Source organism: Gopherus flavomarginatus, chromosome 4 (genome assembly GCF_025201925.1).
Source record: "Gopherus flavomarginatus isolate rGopFla2 chromosome 4, rGopFla2.mat.asm, whole genome shotgun sequence".
Lineage (NCBI taxonomy): Eukaryota > Metazoa > Chordata > Testudines > Testudinidae > Gopherus > Gopherus flavomarginatus.
This window is the reverse complement of record NC_066620.1, coordinates 82,395,076-82,411,812: the sequence shown is the minus strand read 5'-3', so window position 1 is coordinate 82,411,812 and position 16,737 is coordinate 82,395,076. Positions and strand designations below refer to the sequence as shown.

General features: G+C 46.7%; 1 protein-coding gene across 4 annotated transcripts in view; it reads left to right on the top strand.

Annotated features, from left to right (window-relative positions):
- SLC35F3 (solute carrier family 35 member F3) overlaps positions 1–3,139 on the top strand; it is a 302,289-nt gene extending 299,150 nt beyond the window's left edge. For 3 of the 4 annotated variants that reach the window (XM_050951543.1, XM_050951546.1, XM_050951544.1), the window contains one exon: positions 1,529–3,139. In XM_050951543.1, the coding sequence (XP_050807500.1) occupies positions 1,529–1,773 (245 nt within the window). In that variant the 3' untranslated portion in view covers positions 1,774–3,139. The remainder of the gene's footprint in view (positions 1–1,528) is intronic. The other variant, XM_050951545.1, reaches the window with a different exon arrangement.
- Positions 3,140–16,737: the final 13,598 nt, after the last annotated feature.

The window sequence follows — 16,737 nt, the reverse complement described above, 5'->3', positions numbered from 1 at the left end:
AGTGAAAAAACAGTGTACACCAACATTATAGTATTGTAATTACAAGAGCTCTTTACTACAATGTGTTGTGCGGCAAAGTTTATTTCATAATAAGGCAATGTGATAAAACAGTTAGCAGAGGGTCTTGCAAGCTAAGAGCCTTGGGTTCTTTTCTCAGTTCAGCCACTGACTCACTGTGTGTCCTAGGGCAAGTCACTTGGTCTCTGGGGGCCACAGCTTTCTCATTTCTCTAATGGAGCTAATGCTTACCTGTCTTTGTACACCACTTTGAGCTTGTCTGCTGCAAGGTGCTATGTAAATGTGAAATATTGTTACATGTTCAGAGCAGATCTTTGTGTGCCAGGGTTGCTAAATCTTGTCATACCAGGGCTGCACAATCACACACTAGCAGCTGGTCCAGTGCAGCTCTTCCCTAGCATCTTTTGTGCTTCCTCCTGTGGTGCTTTCCAAAAGGCACTGCAGGGATCAGTACAAAGGATTGTGGGTCACAGCCAGGATCTGAGGAGAATGGTTGCAAGTGGCCTACCAAATCTGCCTCAGTGGCAGAAATACAGGGAATAGGATCAGGCTCATACCTCTGCTCCCCCGAACCCCAGACACCTGCTCGTCACCAATTTGAGAGTCACAACCCAGAAGTAAAAAACCATTATTCTAATAGCTTTGCTTGGAACTAATGACCATACTGTTTGTGCAATGTCCTTTGCCATTTAATCCAAGTGTGCGGCTATTTACACTTAAACAATGAAAGTAAAAGCCTAACCTCTCTGCTGTAATGAATAATCCAGATAAAAGAACCTCCAGAGCTCAGCCCATTTTGAGCTTCTTAGGATACATCTGCACTGTAAAAAGGTGTGTTCTTAACTCGGGTTAAAATGACAGTGAAAGCACTTCAGCTTTTCACACAGGATGGCAGCCTGTGTTCCTCCTCAGGTTCCCCTATAGGTTGAACTCAAGCTGCTGACTCAAATTCAAAGCTGAGTTGCCATGTTTTCATTGCTGTTTTAACCCGAGTTAAGAACATGGTTTATTTATTTATGTATTTATTTGCTTATTTTTCCCCTCAGCAGCTCCAGGTTTGGGAGGTGAAAGAGATGCACACCTGAGCTGTGGTGTCAGGAGTCTTTGTAAAGCAAGGATAGACAGCAGGCGTTGCTATACCTTTAAGAAGCTGCCTGTCAGTACTGGCTAGTGTGCAGGGTGAGAGGTGCAGTGCCACAGCGCACCTCGGCTCTATTTAAGGCAAATTCTGGCTACTCTCTGCCCTTGGTAATCTGGACTCACTGAATGCCCAGGTTAAACTAACAGGGAGAGCGCTAGACCCACAAGTCTGTCTCTAACAGGCTTATTCTCCAGTGTTTCATGTCCAGAAGTCCACGCGTTCTAAGTGAGCGAGACCCCACCTATATTAAAAGCCTGCCCTGTGCTGCTTCTCTGCAAGCAATGTACTGCAGAGTGTATGGGGGGTGGGGTGAGATGCTGCCCCAATGCCGTATCCCTTTTAATAATATCAGTTCAATGTTTCATACAGTTGTTGATCACTACACGAGTGAAATTGTCTTCAACAGTGTCCGTGTAATTGCCATTGTCATCATTGGCCTGGGCTTCCTCTTATTGCTTCTACCAGAGGAATGGGACGTCTGGTTAATGAAGCTCCTCACCCGCCTCAAAGTGCGGAAGAAGGAAGAGATCCCTGACGGGAATGGAGACATTGTTTCAGGACTGCAGAGCAAAAGCAGGAGAACTCGCCCTTCCATGTCATCCTTTGCTCATTAATGTTATTTTTACTGAAACTCTGTGATTAACATTGTATGTTATGATTCAAGGGTCTTTTCCTGCGAAGCACATACGTCCAGTATAGTGTACATACCTGTACAGTTTTGATATGATACAGTCTAAGGCATCAAGTTTTGGCATGTCCTATTTGCTTGCACTTTTTTCACATCAGACCTTTCACTTAGAATTACCACTTCAAAAAAAATCAAAAGAAGAACCTCTCTCCTCTTTTTCAGTGAATGTAATGTATAGTCAAATTATCTTTGCTTATATCATTTTCAAGATCAATTTTCATGAGAAGCAGGGCAGATATTTTGAACATTAGAAACTAAATGACACATCACACACTGTGATTTAAAATGAGCAGATGCTATGCTACGTCATATGTTTATTTTCTACCAGAGCTATACGTGTAACTTTAAAAGTTAAAAAAAAAATGCAAATCTTTTTGAGAAGGTGGGAGAGGAGAGAGAGAGATTAGGAAACTGCTCAGTGAACTTTGTGCTAGGACAAGAGTGAGGTTAATGTGCTGAAAGGCTTGCACTGAAGTAATACAGGAGAAGCAGTCAAGAGCTTATACTGCACAGTCTCCTTATACTGCACATGACTGCACTCCACGTTTAAGATCATGCAAGAGAAATACAGTGCCTTCTACAGAATCCTAGTCTTTATCTGTGTAGAACGGGTCACTCTGAAAGTAACTTCTGTCATTTTACAGTATAGGGGGCCCCAGCGCTCCTAAAACTCCCATGAAAGTCAACAAGTGTCAGTCACAGACTTCATTGGGAATTTAGGGGGCTCAGAGACTGCAAGTTCATGCGCTGTGCACCTGAGTCTCTTCTCACTTGCACAGATTTTACCCCTATATGGAGTTACTCTTGATTTACACTAGTGTGAGTAAGAGGAAAATTTTACTTGAAATAAAATGAACAAGGAAGCTGACAGCCAGGTCTAGAGAAACACGGTTCATGATGTACAGTTTGAGCCCAACAAGGTGAATTGCCAGTTGCTTTCACTCTACAGTTGGGAGTTTTAAAAAGAAATGTACAATATTTACATCAAATGTAATGTAACACCTTTTTATGAAACTTGTAAGCACCAGGATGTTTACTTATGCGATTTAGGTTCGCCATTAAATTTCTATCTGTGATAGATCACATGCTATGTAAAAAGGAAAAAAAGTTATAGTTTACTATTTTTGAAGTTTGCATTATTGCATACAAAATAAAAATGTTATTTTCAATGGTTGCCATAAGCTGATGGTACCTGCTGTCACAGAGGCATACTTTGTGTCAGGCAAGTGTGGCGTTCACTTTGAAACTTTTTAGCAAATGAATTTCAGATCCATTATCTGTTTGGCAAAACTAATTAATAAAAGGTTTTAAAAAAAAATTCTAAGTCAATGACTTCTGTGTTTTTTCTTCCTACTGCCTCCCTCCCAAGTTATATTACTTTCATTCTTTCTGTTTGAAATACTTTATCAAAAGTGATGAAGAAGGAGGGAGATGAAATACAAAAATATGGCCCCAATCCTGCAAAGGAATCTACAACCACAGAGTTTTACCCTCCCCATGCAGAGTCCCACTGACTTGGGCTACAGAACTACATCTGCACCTCCAAAGAGTTTCGTAAGTGTGGTCTCATGCTGCCACCTGGAGTCCCATGGAAGTCAACAAGACTCCTTGTGGGTGTAAGGAGCCATTACTGCCATAGCCCTTTGCAAGAGCAAGACCCATAATACACAACTGTGGGACAATTATGGCCAAGATACTGTATTTAGGCACCAGTCAGAAAATCATAAGCCTAGCAGGAGGAACATAGGGTAAAAGTTGTCTGTCCAAAGCCTGACGTCTTTGAAATCACCAGGGACGGTGTTCCATAGGCCCTTTGTGACTAATATTTCTGATTCAGCGCATAGTCCACAATATTATCTACGTACATACCCATATCTCTCAAGACCTTTAAATACCCACTACTACAGAGATTTGTATGTGCTAATAATAATCTGTGGGAGAGGAAGCCTGACTGGGCAAGTGGGTGCTGCCCCGGGCAGCAGATGGAGCCCCCCCTTAGGGAGGCTAGCTCCCAGCTGCGTATCTTCCCCACCCCTGCAGCTGGGGCCATGAGTCCCATCCCTTGCCCCTCCCCCCCCCGCAGAAGTCCCACATGCCCCCTCCCTCGGCCAGAGGAGAAGTCCTGAGTGCCCCCTCCCTCGGCCAGAGAAGTCGTGGGCCACTCTAAGATGTGCCATGCCTCCCCTCCCCAGACCCCAAGACGCTGCAGGGAAAAGCCCTCAGCAAGCTGCCTTGGGGGGGGGGGGCTACCTGAGACCTTTCCCTCACTGACGGGCTTCTCAGTACCTTGTTCCTCTGACAACCATTTCTGGCTACCTTCCCCTTCCACACTTCAGATGGTCCTCAAAGTCACAACATCACAAGCTCACTCAAGGCCCCTTTGGCTTTAGAATCACCTCTGGAGGGCCACAGTTTCTCACGCCGGCACATCCTTCCTTTAAACCTGCAGTGACCAGCTATTCAAAACACAGACACTTCCAGGATGGAATATGCTGTTTCCAGACGCTGGCGCCTGGGAAGAATTCCTCTTTCTCTTTTTTTCTGATGGATTTACTTGATTGACTTTCCTTCACCAAGCGGAAACTAGGGACCAGCTGCTGGCTCTCTTTGCAAATGGACGCACTCAGGTTAAGCCACTAGGTACATCTCAGACGCTCTGCCACCGAAAAGCAATGCCATGACTTGGGGTATGGCTACACTTGCAGCTGTACAGCACTGGGAGTTAAACCTGTCTTTGTACAGCTGAGTAGGGAAAGTGCTGCAGTCTGACCACGCTGACGGCTACCAGTTCACTGTCATGGCCACATTTGCAGCGTCTGCAGCAGCATTGGGAGCGATGCATTATGGGCAGCTATCCCAGCATTCAAGTGGCTGCAACGTGCTTGTCAAAAGAGGGTGGGGTGGGGTGTGACAGGGAGCGTGGGAGAGAGAGAGAGAGAGGATTTTTGGAGCCGACACTCTGTCAGATCCCTGCCTTGCAAGTTCCCACCCCTCTCTCACTCACTGAAGGCAATTAGCCCTCTTTGTTTTTTTCCTCACAGACCAGCTAAGCAGCCTCCCCAAAAACGGATCACCTCCCCCCCCGCCCTCTGTCCTGCTTCTCGCCTCAAGCGCCCTACCTCCCTCTCTCTTCAAGCTAACACCAGCTGTTGGCCTTCCAAAGGGAGCCCCCCTGCCTGTTTGCTCATTCACAGCAAACAGGAGCTGTGTTTGTTTTTTTGCTAAGCAGCTCCGAGAGCCCCCGTTCACAACAAAACAAAGCGAGTTATCCTTCTTTACTTAGGATTATGGGAAGGTTCCAGAGGTCAGTTACGGCATAGTAAGATTAATCCCTGTTTATACTGGCACCCCAGCGCTGCAGCAGCAGCACTATTGTCTTTATTCCTCTCATGGAGGTGGAGTACAAGCAGCACTGTAGCCAGGGAGATACAGCACTGTATGTGCCTTGCCAGTGTGGATGGGGAGTAAGTTACAGCGCTGTAAAGCCACCACCAGCGCTGTAACTCTCAAGTGTAGCCAAAGCCTTGGATTCGAGCTGAGGTTGCCGCAGCTATGGCTCAGAGTGCTAACCAGTATACAACCATGGCCAGCCACTAGGTGACACACAGCAGTACTGCGCTCTCGGGGTGGCCACCTACCTACGCTGCAGCCACAGGTATTAATCAAGTCTCCCCGTTACTGTCACAGTTAAAATGGTAACAAAAGGAACAAAGATGGGAGACCAGCCTGCTGCCTGTCTGCTTTTCTCTTTCTCGCCCCTTGACCAGCTGCCTCTCCCCCTGGTTTGGCTAGGTGAGTGTCATCATGCCCTGGGCCAGAGTATTTCCCTTTGCGACTCCGAAAAGTGCCCTGACATGCAGGTCTTGAAGCTGGGCCCAGTCACAGTGGCGGAAGGCGCCATAGAGGGCAAGCAGGCACAGTGGCTGTGTGGGCTAATTGTCTCTCTGAAGGTGAAAATCGACAGTTCAGGGTGTGAACAGAAGTCACCATAAAAGGAGGTGAGGAATATGCTGGTCAGGCCAGGCATGTCTTTCTCCCCATTCAAAAGGCATTGCTCTCCCTGGGGTGGAATTGAACCCTGGTCTCTCACATGACAAACAGAGATACTCACCACTATACTAATAAGGAGTAGGGTCAGGTTTTGCTGCATTCAACTCCTTAAGACCTGCTATGGCCAGATTATGCCATCCCACAGGCCCCACCCTGGTAACACTAGCCCTTCCTGAAGGCTGTAGCAACAGCCCTGGGAAAAGCCCTGTCCCTCCTCATATGCGGTTGCCTCTCACTCATCCAGAGAAGCTTTTGATATGCCCCATGCAGGTTGCAGGGCCACTGAGGAGGTGGTATTTGCTACTCACCTTCCTAGGTCCACCAGTAATCTCCCTGGAATCCAGAGTGATTACTGATAAACCCAGGAAGCTGAATAGCACAGACTGCCTCCTCAGCCACCCCAGAACCTGCCTTTGGGCAAAAACGTCCCCCCCAAAACCCTACAACCGGGGGTCCATCAGCAGCAGCAGTACCGAGGGAGGCAAGGCCACCCCAGCCTATTATACCCACTGCCCATGGTGTTGCAATAGTACAACATTAACAAGCCTGATCTTTTCACCCTGTTTTTGGCTAGGAGGAGAACACCCTGCTTACCCAAAATACAGACCCTACAAACATTGCAGTTGTTTCTGTGGAGCGTTTACCAGCCTACTCTTTCCTCTTCTGAATTAAAAATTCTTACATCTCGTGGTGTAGCAGGTTTTGCTGTTTTCACATAGCTGCCCCAGAGTCCTGTTAGGAACAATGCCAAAGATGATGAACCAAAAAAATCACTTCCTGGTTACATAAGCCCAAGAAATGGGAGCTCCTCTTCAATCGCTGTATTTTATTGGACAGCGAGTCCAATAGGTTCAACCAGGCATCCCACAGGATTGGAACCGTTTTAATGTCAGCTTCTTAATACATTTTACTCCTAACCAATGTATAGTAAGGCCTTAAATGCCAGTATATTGCTTAAACCTAGGACATTTGCACCTGGTACTGCAGCATCAGTAAGACTTTGTGTTATGGTGAAATGTGAATACTAAATATGCTAGGTTTCTAAAATCCTTCCCAAGACTGACTAAAGAGGACAAGACACATGATTTATACAGAGTAAATTATAGCTGGTCCAAGTAGAGACTGGGCTAGCCAAATTGGCTGACGGCAGCAATAAGCCCCAACCTAAATTTCTTCATGCAATACACCACGCTAAGATGAGCACCTGATGAAGACCAGAACCTGGATGGGACTTGATGAAGTGTCAACAAAGGATGTGTGTTTTAAATGATATTTAAGCCTCTCTGTAGAGCTGGAGGTTGAGGAGTGGGCTGAGAAGAAGCCAGGAAGGAAGGGAATAATTAGCTCTGTCCCAAAGGGATCAGTTGTAGAGCATATTGTACTGGGAAGAGTTCATGAGGTGATCAAGCCACCAAGCTGAGGAGGACATTGTGTGCTGTCTGAACTCGCAGCCCAGGGAGCGTGTGTTGGCAGGAGCTGCTAAGTTGGCTTTCTGTCTCACTCTCTCTCACACACACACACACACACACACACGGCTTGCTAGGTAGACTCCTCCCATGGCAGGAACTGGTGCTTTTAGATCGCTGGAGCTAAATGCATGAGACTACTGCGTGACTTAAAAGCCATATGGCTGTTAGCTAAGGCTGTAGCAGACTCATTAATCTCTCTCTAAGTGGGGACAGAGCACCGCACACTGAGGAGGTGTGTGGGTTACACATACACAGAAGGCAGAGCAACATTTGTTACATTGCTGTACAGCATAGCCACACCTGCTGTCTCCTTATTTGCTGCCCCTACTCTCTGTGCTTTAAGATGCATGACTTTGAGGGCTAGGATTGGGTAACTGGTCCTGTGAGAGGCAAGGCCCCAGGTCTGCAGCTGACCCAAAGAAAGCACTGAATGATCTACAGCTGCCGTTCTAAATTAGCATACAGCTGTGGCCCAGCTCAGCTATGTGCTACAAGCTGGAGGCTCTAGGCTTCCTGGCTGCCTTGCCACACGGTGGGCTTTGGGCTCCAGCTTCCCTGCCGCCCGGCGGGCTCCAAGCTCCCACCCAACAAGGTCCTGGTGCCAGGGTCCTGGCTGCCCCTCAGCCCCACATGGTGGGCGTCGGAGGTCCCTGCACAGCAGGGTCTGGGGTTGGGGTCCCTGCCCCACGGCCCACGCCCAGCTCTCAGCTCCTGGCCCCATGCTGTGGAGGGGTCTCTGGGCAGAGGGTGCTGAACACAGAGGTTTGTCAGGAGGGTTAAGTAGGGAGGCACTGTGGTTCTCAGCCTGTGGCCCAGGTAAGATCTGTGGGCCGCATATGCAGCCCACAATGATAAATAGGTTGAGAACCACTGATCTACAGTTACCAGCTATAAGAAATGACAAAAAGGTTGTTCTGTGAGACGCAATTGAAAAGTTGGCTACAGATGGGATGCCAGGGAGCAGAGCCTCCAAGCCCAGGCCTAGGGAATTGGAACCAGAAGAAACAACAACCTGGCCAAGAGCAAGTTGGAAAAGGGGAGCACTGCTGCACTGAGGCGCTGGGTGTCACGCTTGTCTCCAGCTGCTGCAGGCCGCACTCCCCAACCCACCCAACAGCTTCTGAGGTGTCTATATCACAGCCGTAATTGCTGTGCAGCCTCCTCCCGGCACTAGCTCTGCTCATCACACCAGCAGCCCCAAAGGGCCTCTCCCAGCCCAACCATCGCTGCCTCCCCTTTCGGCTGCTCTCCTTTTTCAGGTGTGAGAGGGACTAGTTCCCCTCACCCTGCACTACTGCTTTCTCCGCCCTTCAGGGACCGGGCCTGCCAGCTCTCAGACTGTGCTGCCAAGCGTCGCCCCGGCACCAGTTCCCTGGCTGTTTACAGGCTGCTGCTCACACTGCCGCTAGCTATTCCTGGTTACTATGGATCGCTCAGTAGTGCATCCCTTTCTTCAGCAGGTGCAGACCCGGCTCCTCCATCCTGGGGTGACCTGTGGCCCAATCTTTGCCCTCTAGGTCATCATGAAATGTGTGTGTGGAGGCCAAGGGGACCCAGCAATGAACCAGCAGGCTCATTAAAACAGTACATGAAATAGCTCTATGGACAGTACATAGCATCACAGCGTCTTAGTCACTTATTTCCGCTGCTGCAGAACATGGTGCTGATTATTTCAGTGAAGTAGTGACAAGTGCCCTGCTCCCCCACAAGTCTTTTTTCTGGTCTGTTTTTTGTAGCATTGCATTGTGGCAGGCTCCTGCTTTTATTAGTACTTTTAGTCCTGGGTCTCGACACTTGATATTTTTACAGTGACTGTGTGAGTCTTGCATCAGCCCATGATTTGGAGTTATGCTCATTATTTTGAATGTTTCTTCTGTTCTGTCGAAGCTGGCTGTGTTTGTGTCAGCAGGGAGATGCTATGGGGAAACAGCTGCAAAGAGACCCAGAGTCAGCCAAAACATTCAATGGAAGAAGGTAAGAAATTGAAAATTTACTTGAGCCTCACGACCCCCCACAACCTGAGAGCTTGGGGTACATTAGTGAGATTTGAAGAGCACAAAGTGAAAGGATAGGGAGAATGCTCCCTATGACTCAGAATGGATGAGCCTCCTGCCCCCAACCCCACACTCAGTAATTTCGTAAGATCTCCTGACTTCAAGGACTCTGAGCGGGAAGAACCTCAGCTCCCTCAACAGTGCCATGAGGAGGAGGAGGAACAGACTGAGTAACCCCTGTGGCTATCTCTGCCTCATGTTCTGATGAGGCAGCCGCATTGGTCTCATCACTGCCACAAAATCACTACCCGAACAGTTTCAGGACCTCCTAAGGAGAATTGCAGAGCCTCTCCGGGTTGCCCTGGAGAATGTTCAGGACCCTACCCACAAGGTGTCCATATTACAGGCCTTAGCAATGTGGAGCCCTATTCAAGGAAGCCATATTGGAACTGGTCAAAGCAGTTTGGAACATTCCAGCCACCTGTGCCCTGACTCCAAAAAAAGTTGGAGAAAAAGTACTTTGTTCCAGCTAAAGGGGTGAAATATTTGTTTTCTCACTGCACCCTGAATTCCTTGGTTGTCCAGGCAATCACTGATCACAATACACTGCACCAATCTAGATCCATCCCTTCCAACAAGGATGCCAGAAGATTGGATCACCTCAGAAGAAAGAGTTTTTCTTTCACCAGCCTACAATTTCATAGAGCATATTAGCAGGCACTGATATCTAAATACAACTTTATTAAGGATAATAAATTGAGTGTGCTAACAAGCTTCCACAGGAGTTCAGGCCTCAGTTGCAGGCTATTCTTGATGCGGGAAAGTTGATAGCTAGGTCACCCCTCCTGGCATTACTGGATGTAGGGGACACAGCTTTCCAATCCGTGGTGACTGCAGTTGTCATGAAGTGGGTTTCATGGCTTCACGCCTCTGGTTTTCCCAAGGAAGTTCACGCCTAGATATAAGACCACCCCTTCAAGGGCAAGAATCTGCTCAGCAAAAAATCAGACTAGTTGTTACACACCTTCAAACACTTCTGTGCAACTCTCTGCTCCTTGGGTATTTACATGCAGCACCTTGGAGGAAGTACTCCAAGCCACTTCCATATAGACAACATCTTCAGGAAGCAACAAGGGGTACACCCTCAGTACAGGGAACACCCTGCCATCATTTCCCTCTCAGTCCCAGCCTCACACCAAAAAGTCATTTTGATGGGACCTTCAAGAGCCACCAACCAGCCTCCACACTACCAGATACCTTCACCCTCTTCGGTGACCACGTTGCCAGTTTTTTTCCCCCAATGTGGCAACATATCACATCATACAGATGGTTCTTAGAGATCATCTCCATTGGCTACTCCATAGAATTCCTTTCCATCCCTTCTCACAAGAGGACCCTCAGACAGGGAGTAAACTCCCTTGTCCAACTAGGAGCTATAGAGCCCGTTCAGCCTCAACACAAGGAGAAGGGCTTCTATTCCAGATACTTCTTCTTTCCCAAAAAGAAGGGAGGCTGTAGACCCATTTTGGATCTCAGATACCTAAATATTTTCAAACACCATTCAAGCTTCAGGATGACCACCCTGGCCTGTTTAATCCCCTCTCTAAACTAAGGTGACTGGATTGCAGCTCTTGATTTGAAGGATGCCTGCTTTTATACAGACATTCACCTAATGCGCAGGAGATTCCTGCTCTTTACAGTGGGCCTAGAACATTATCGGTACAGAATTCCTCCCTTCGGTCTCTTGGCAACACCAATAGTTTTCATGAAGGCGCTCTCCGTGGTAACAGCATACCCGAGTCACGAGGGCAGCCTAGTTTTTCCTTACCCTGGTGACTGACTGCAATCATTTTGGGAAATTCAATCATCAGTTCTGTCCCTTCTCAGCCTCTTGCACTTCTTAGGACTTCAGTTAAACCTAGAAAAGTCCACTTTAATCCCCACACAGAATATAGATTTAATTGGAGCGACTCTGGAATTGGCCAAAGCATACAAACCATAGGAGAGAGGGACCTCATCACTCAACTTTTACTGAGCCCTCAGACGACAGCTTGTTTATCCTTCTAGGCCACCAGGCCTTCTGCACTGACTTAACACCTTTCACAAGGCTCCATCCTTGGTGCCTGCAGGCATGATTATAGACAGTCTACAGTCTGACCCGAGACACACAAGTCTCAATTCCCCAGAGCATCCTGGCATCACTCACCTAGTGGGAAAACAAAGAGACTATGTGTGTTCGGGTTCCCTTCCTTCCCCCTCCACTCATGAATAAGCTAGTTACAGATGCTTCCCTATTGGGTTGGGTAGCACAGCTGGACAACTACATGGCTCTATGCTCTTGGACCCATCAACTATCTGTTACTGTCTAGCACTGAAATATTTTATAGCAACTGGTTTTATGTACTGATAAGACACAGCACCAAGGGTCTACAGGACCTCAAACAGGAATATAAAACAGGGTTTTCTTGGCATGTTTTTAATTTAATTTTCTTTGGGCTATATTATTTCTTAAATTAAAACAGAGATGAAATGATTATGTATGCCTGAAGTACAAGCGAAAAGAGTTGACATTCAGAAAACTGGAGAAACTGCAAAAGAATCTTAACTAGGTGAAAAATGAGTCAAGATGTCCCATACTCAGCTAAAACAAGGTGGTCTGAAAACAGCTTTAAATTAGGCCTTCAATTTTTCTAATATTTCAGAATATTTCTAAAACTAAGCTATATATATATATAAAAACTATATACTGATTGTACATCATTAAAATGAGATGCAGATAACTTGTTCATTCAAATGATACATAAGTATAAGCAAAGTAGATGTGAGTAACATTCACATAGAGCCTGTGATACTTTCTGATTCCTTCGGAACAGAGTAAGACCAACACAGGCTTCCTCCTTGTTAATCAGAATCACAGTTTTGTTTTGCTTTTGGATGCACAGAAGAGCAAGGATTGTGTCAGACAGCCTAGTGGGAAAAAGGTGCCACTTACTCCACTTTTCAACATGAGCAGTTTCCCTGCAGTCATTCATCACGTTAATGGACTCTCTCATTGCATTACAGAAATTCTGTCACATTTCCAAGCAAGATCGAGCTGTATATAGGACAGAGACATATTGTCCTTGCCCCCTGCTTCGGCTGAAAGGTATAAATGTGCTTTAAGCAGCCTGGAGCAGGTTCAGCAGTGCCTGGGCACAGTTCCATCCTGCAAGAAAGAGCTTCACAACACTCTCCCTGGTCAATATGCCACACTGCAATAGGTTTGGGCCTGACTTTGCTTTCATGTGCAACAATTGTTCACAGCTTTAACCATAGTGACCTCAACAGAAGATCCCGTTTAGCACCGTGGCCAATTAAGAATTCTCTCTAAAAGTGGTCCCCATCTAGCCAGTTTCTGATGAGTTAATCAAGCTAGTTTTTATCAGGAATATTTCACTGGTCTTACTTACAGCTGGTAAAGCCATTTTGGGGAAGAAGGGATTTTCGGCAAGTAGATCCAGAAACAAGATTCTAGAGCAGTAATTTTCAGCTTCTTATAAGGAGGTTTGGATGAGGAATCAGACGTCAGTATGCTCTGGAGGAAGATTACAATTTCAAAGCTACACAAAATAAACAAGCAGGCTGATCCTTAGCAACTCATCTGGATGCCCTGAAATGACATAGGACAGGATGCTTACTGAAAACTGAAAAGTAGTTGGTTACTAGTTCTCCTCAGAAGCTGAATCTAGTCCTGAAATCCTTTTTTAAACTCCAGCTGAACCTTTGCATTCAACTATTGCACTTTATGATTCAACAGCTTTACTCATTACCTTCTGTTCACACAAAATACGGCCAATGAAATACAGGCATTTTCCACTAGAGGGTATTGCTGATAAGTGCACAAGGAAAACGTTACACAAATTTGTTCCAAAAACCAGTGTGGATTTCCATAGCAACCAGGAGATCATCCTACCACGGTTCCATCCAAATCCAAAATCACAAAAGGAAAGGGAGATGCATAGATATCAGAGAGAGGCGCTTAACGTGGATTTGGCAAAAATCAAATGACTTTTTTGCAATCAGTAAAGGATTGGCAGCTTCAAAAACAATCCTTGCCAGGGGGATTGTAAAACGTATCGCTAGGAGACATTGTAGCTAAGCTCACTTTTGTGTCTCCTCATAGTACCCTGCAAATGGTCAGCCAGCCAGGGAAATCAAAGCTGCAGCCCAAATTTTATGAATCCTGCCAAAACTACAAGAGTTCACATGGACACTTAGGCCTCACTGGGGTCCCAGCGTTTAGGCCTCGTGCTGAATCAATTGAAAGTACGATGACAGGGCCAGCCCAAGACATGTGCAGCCACACACGTCCCCAAGCTCTGGAATGGCATTCCTGGCAAGTGTATTGACTAAAAGATCTCCTGCTACAAGCAGGGGGAGAAGGAAAGGGCAAGATTTCAGCAGGACCTAGACCTTTCAGTGATCTGCCCTTTCAAGCTGAAATGGAAAAGGACTACTGGTTTTGTCATCCCTCAACTTGTGGGGCGTGATGGATAATCAGCTGAACATGAGCTCCCAGTGTGATGCTGTGGCCAAAATCCTGGCTACACTCCTGGTATGCATAATCAGGGGACTCAAGTATGAATCGAGAGGTCATTTTGCCTCTATATTTGGCACTGGCAACTGCTGCCGGTGTGCTGTGTCCTGTTCTGGTGCCCACAATTCGAGAAGGATGCTGATAAATTGGAGCATTTAAAGAAGAGCCATGAGAATTAATAAACGATTACAAAACAGTGATAGATTTAAGGAGCTCAATCTATTTATCTTAACAAAGAGAAGATTAAGGGGTGAGTTGATTATAGTCTGTAAGTAACTACATAGGGAACAAGTATTTAATAAGGGGCTCTTCAATGTAGCAGAAAAAGGTGAAGGGTGAAAATGATCCAAGGGCTGGAATGTCTACACCACAATTAAATAGTCTCATTGCCCAAGGCCCACAAGCCCAAGTAAGCTGATATGGGCCAACTGCAGGTGTTTTACTGCAGGGTAGACATACCCTAGGAGGTCCCAGCCGAGATGCCATTGTAGTTTTTGTTTGGGAACTTCCTTGTTCTTTTAAATTAAAAATATCATACATGAACACTAAACAAGAAACAGAATGTCACCATGTAATATTTCTAATGAATATATGAAGTATCAACATCAAATCATATTTTTTTTACTTTCACTTTCACAACCAGGTTCAGTGGTGCACTCTGGTTGATTTACTTCATTCTGGAGCAGCACAAAACAGCCATAAAATATGGGCCAGTTAAACTGGGTTTACAGCTGCTTTGTTTTGCCAAGCAGTGAGAACCAACAACAGGCATCAGCTGATCATAGATCTGGAATACTGTGTAAATCCCCAAACACTTCACCTCAAGATATTCTGGGACATTCTTGGAAGATGATTACCCGTTATAGTTGTAACCAGGAGGTTTTTGAGCACCACAGAAAGCTGTACTAATTTGTAAGCATATACATCAGAATTCATATATTCTACATAATTATGATATTGCTTACTATGTGCTACACCTCCTGGAAGTCTACTATCTGCAATTATCTGCCATTTTTGGCACTTAAACTACAGCCCTTGAGACCAGAGCATGTTGGGCAGAAGCTAGAGGAAGGGCGCTACTGTTGCCAGCTGAGTCTCTATGACTGCTGCCATCACCAGTTCGAGTGTGGAAAGGGCAGTTGAGGGACCTAATCCTCCTCTGTACCTCTGGGCCATCTTTCACTGTAACTGAGGAGCAGCAGCTGTGCCATGTGGCCCCAGGAGCAGGGAAGAGCAGGGGAGGTATTTGGGTTGTTTTTTCTTGTCCCCATCAGACATGACCTGAGTTGGGGCTGGGGGACAGATCTGTCCGAGCAATAATCCCCACTTCTGCGTGGGAGATGAAGGGGTTCATGAAAGGCTAGCTCCAAGAAACCCCCTGGTCAGAAGGAGCCCAGGAATGTTGGGTACAGTAACTCCTTACTTAACGCTGTCCCGGTTAACATTGTTTCATTGTTATGTTGCTGATCTATTGGAGAACATACTCATTTAAAGTTGTGCAATGTTTGCTTTTAATGTTATTTGGCAATAGGGGTTTGGAACCAGGGTGGGCCGGCAGCCCCTCATCAGCTCCACTCAAGCCCCCCAGCACCTCTTGGCTACCAGCGGCCCCACAGTTCAGCAACTCCCCCCTCCCTCCCCACACCTCCCACCTGCAGCAATCAGCTGATTCACGGCGTTCAGGATGCTCTGTGAGAGAATGGGGGAGAGAGTGAGGATGCAGTGTGCTTGAGTGGAGGTGGGGCTGGAAGAGGTGGGGTGGGGGTGGAACAGGGCAAGGAAGAGGTGGGGCAGGGGTGGGGCTTTGGGGGAAGGGGTGAAGTCGGGGGCAGGCCTGGGGCAGAGGAAAGAACAGCAAGAGGAGCAGCTGGATGATCCACCCTCTTTCACCCTCTGACTCCACCACCTCAACCAAGCTTCACAGTCATCATTGCTGAGTACATTATTACATTGTTTGTTTAAAATTGTTTAAAACTTATACTATATATATATATATAATGTCTTTTGTCTGGCAGAAAAAATTTCCCCGGAACCTGGGCACCTGTCCCAGAAGGTTGCACCACCACCAGCAGCAGTGCAGAAGTAAGGGTGATATGGTATTGCCACCCTTTACTTCTGCACTACTGCTGGTGGCAGTGCTGCCTTCAGAACTGGGCGCCTGCCTAGCAGTCACAGCTCTCTGGCCAGCAGTCACAGCTCTCTAGGCGCCTAGCTTTAAAGGTAGTGCCTCTGCCTGCAGCAGCACAGAAGTAAGGATGGGATGGTACGGTATTGCCACCCTTACTTCTCGGCTACTGCTGGCGTCAGCACTGCCTTAAGAGCTGAGTTCTTGGCCAGCAGCTGCCACCCTCTGGCCACCCAGCTCTGAAGGGAGTGTAGAAGTAAGGGCAGCAATGCCGGGACCCTCCTATAATAGCCTTTTGACCCTCCCCCGACTCTCTTTTAGGTCAGGACCCCTACAGTTACAATACCAGGAAATTTAAGATTTAAATATCAGAAACCATGAAATTCAAAATTTTTTTAAATACTATAACCATGAAATTTACCAGGATGGACTGTGAATTTGGTAGGGCACTAGTTATTGGTCTGCCTTCACACTTCAAAGCAGAGAACACCCCTCCAGCTTGGACATGAGAAACTCTGGTCACAGGTTTGTCATTCTAGCTCCCTACAGCGTGTCTGTATGGCTTGGAGTTAAACAGGTTGCTATACAGTGAAAATACATTGTAGAATCTGTGGTCTTATCACGTGCCCACAGACCCCCAGCTTAGCCTTGACATGCCTATGCTTGGCTGCATCCT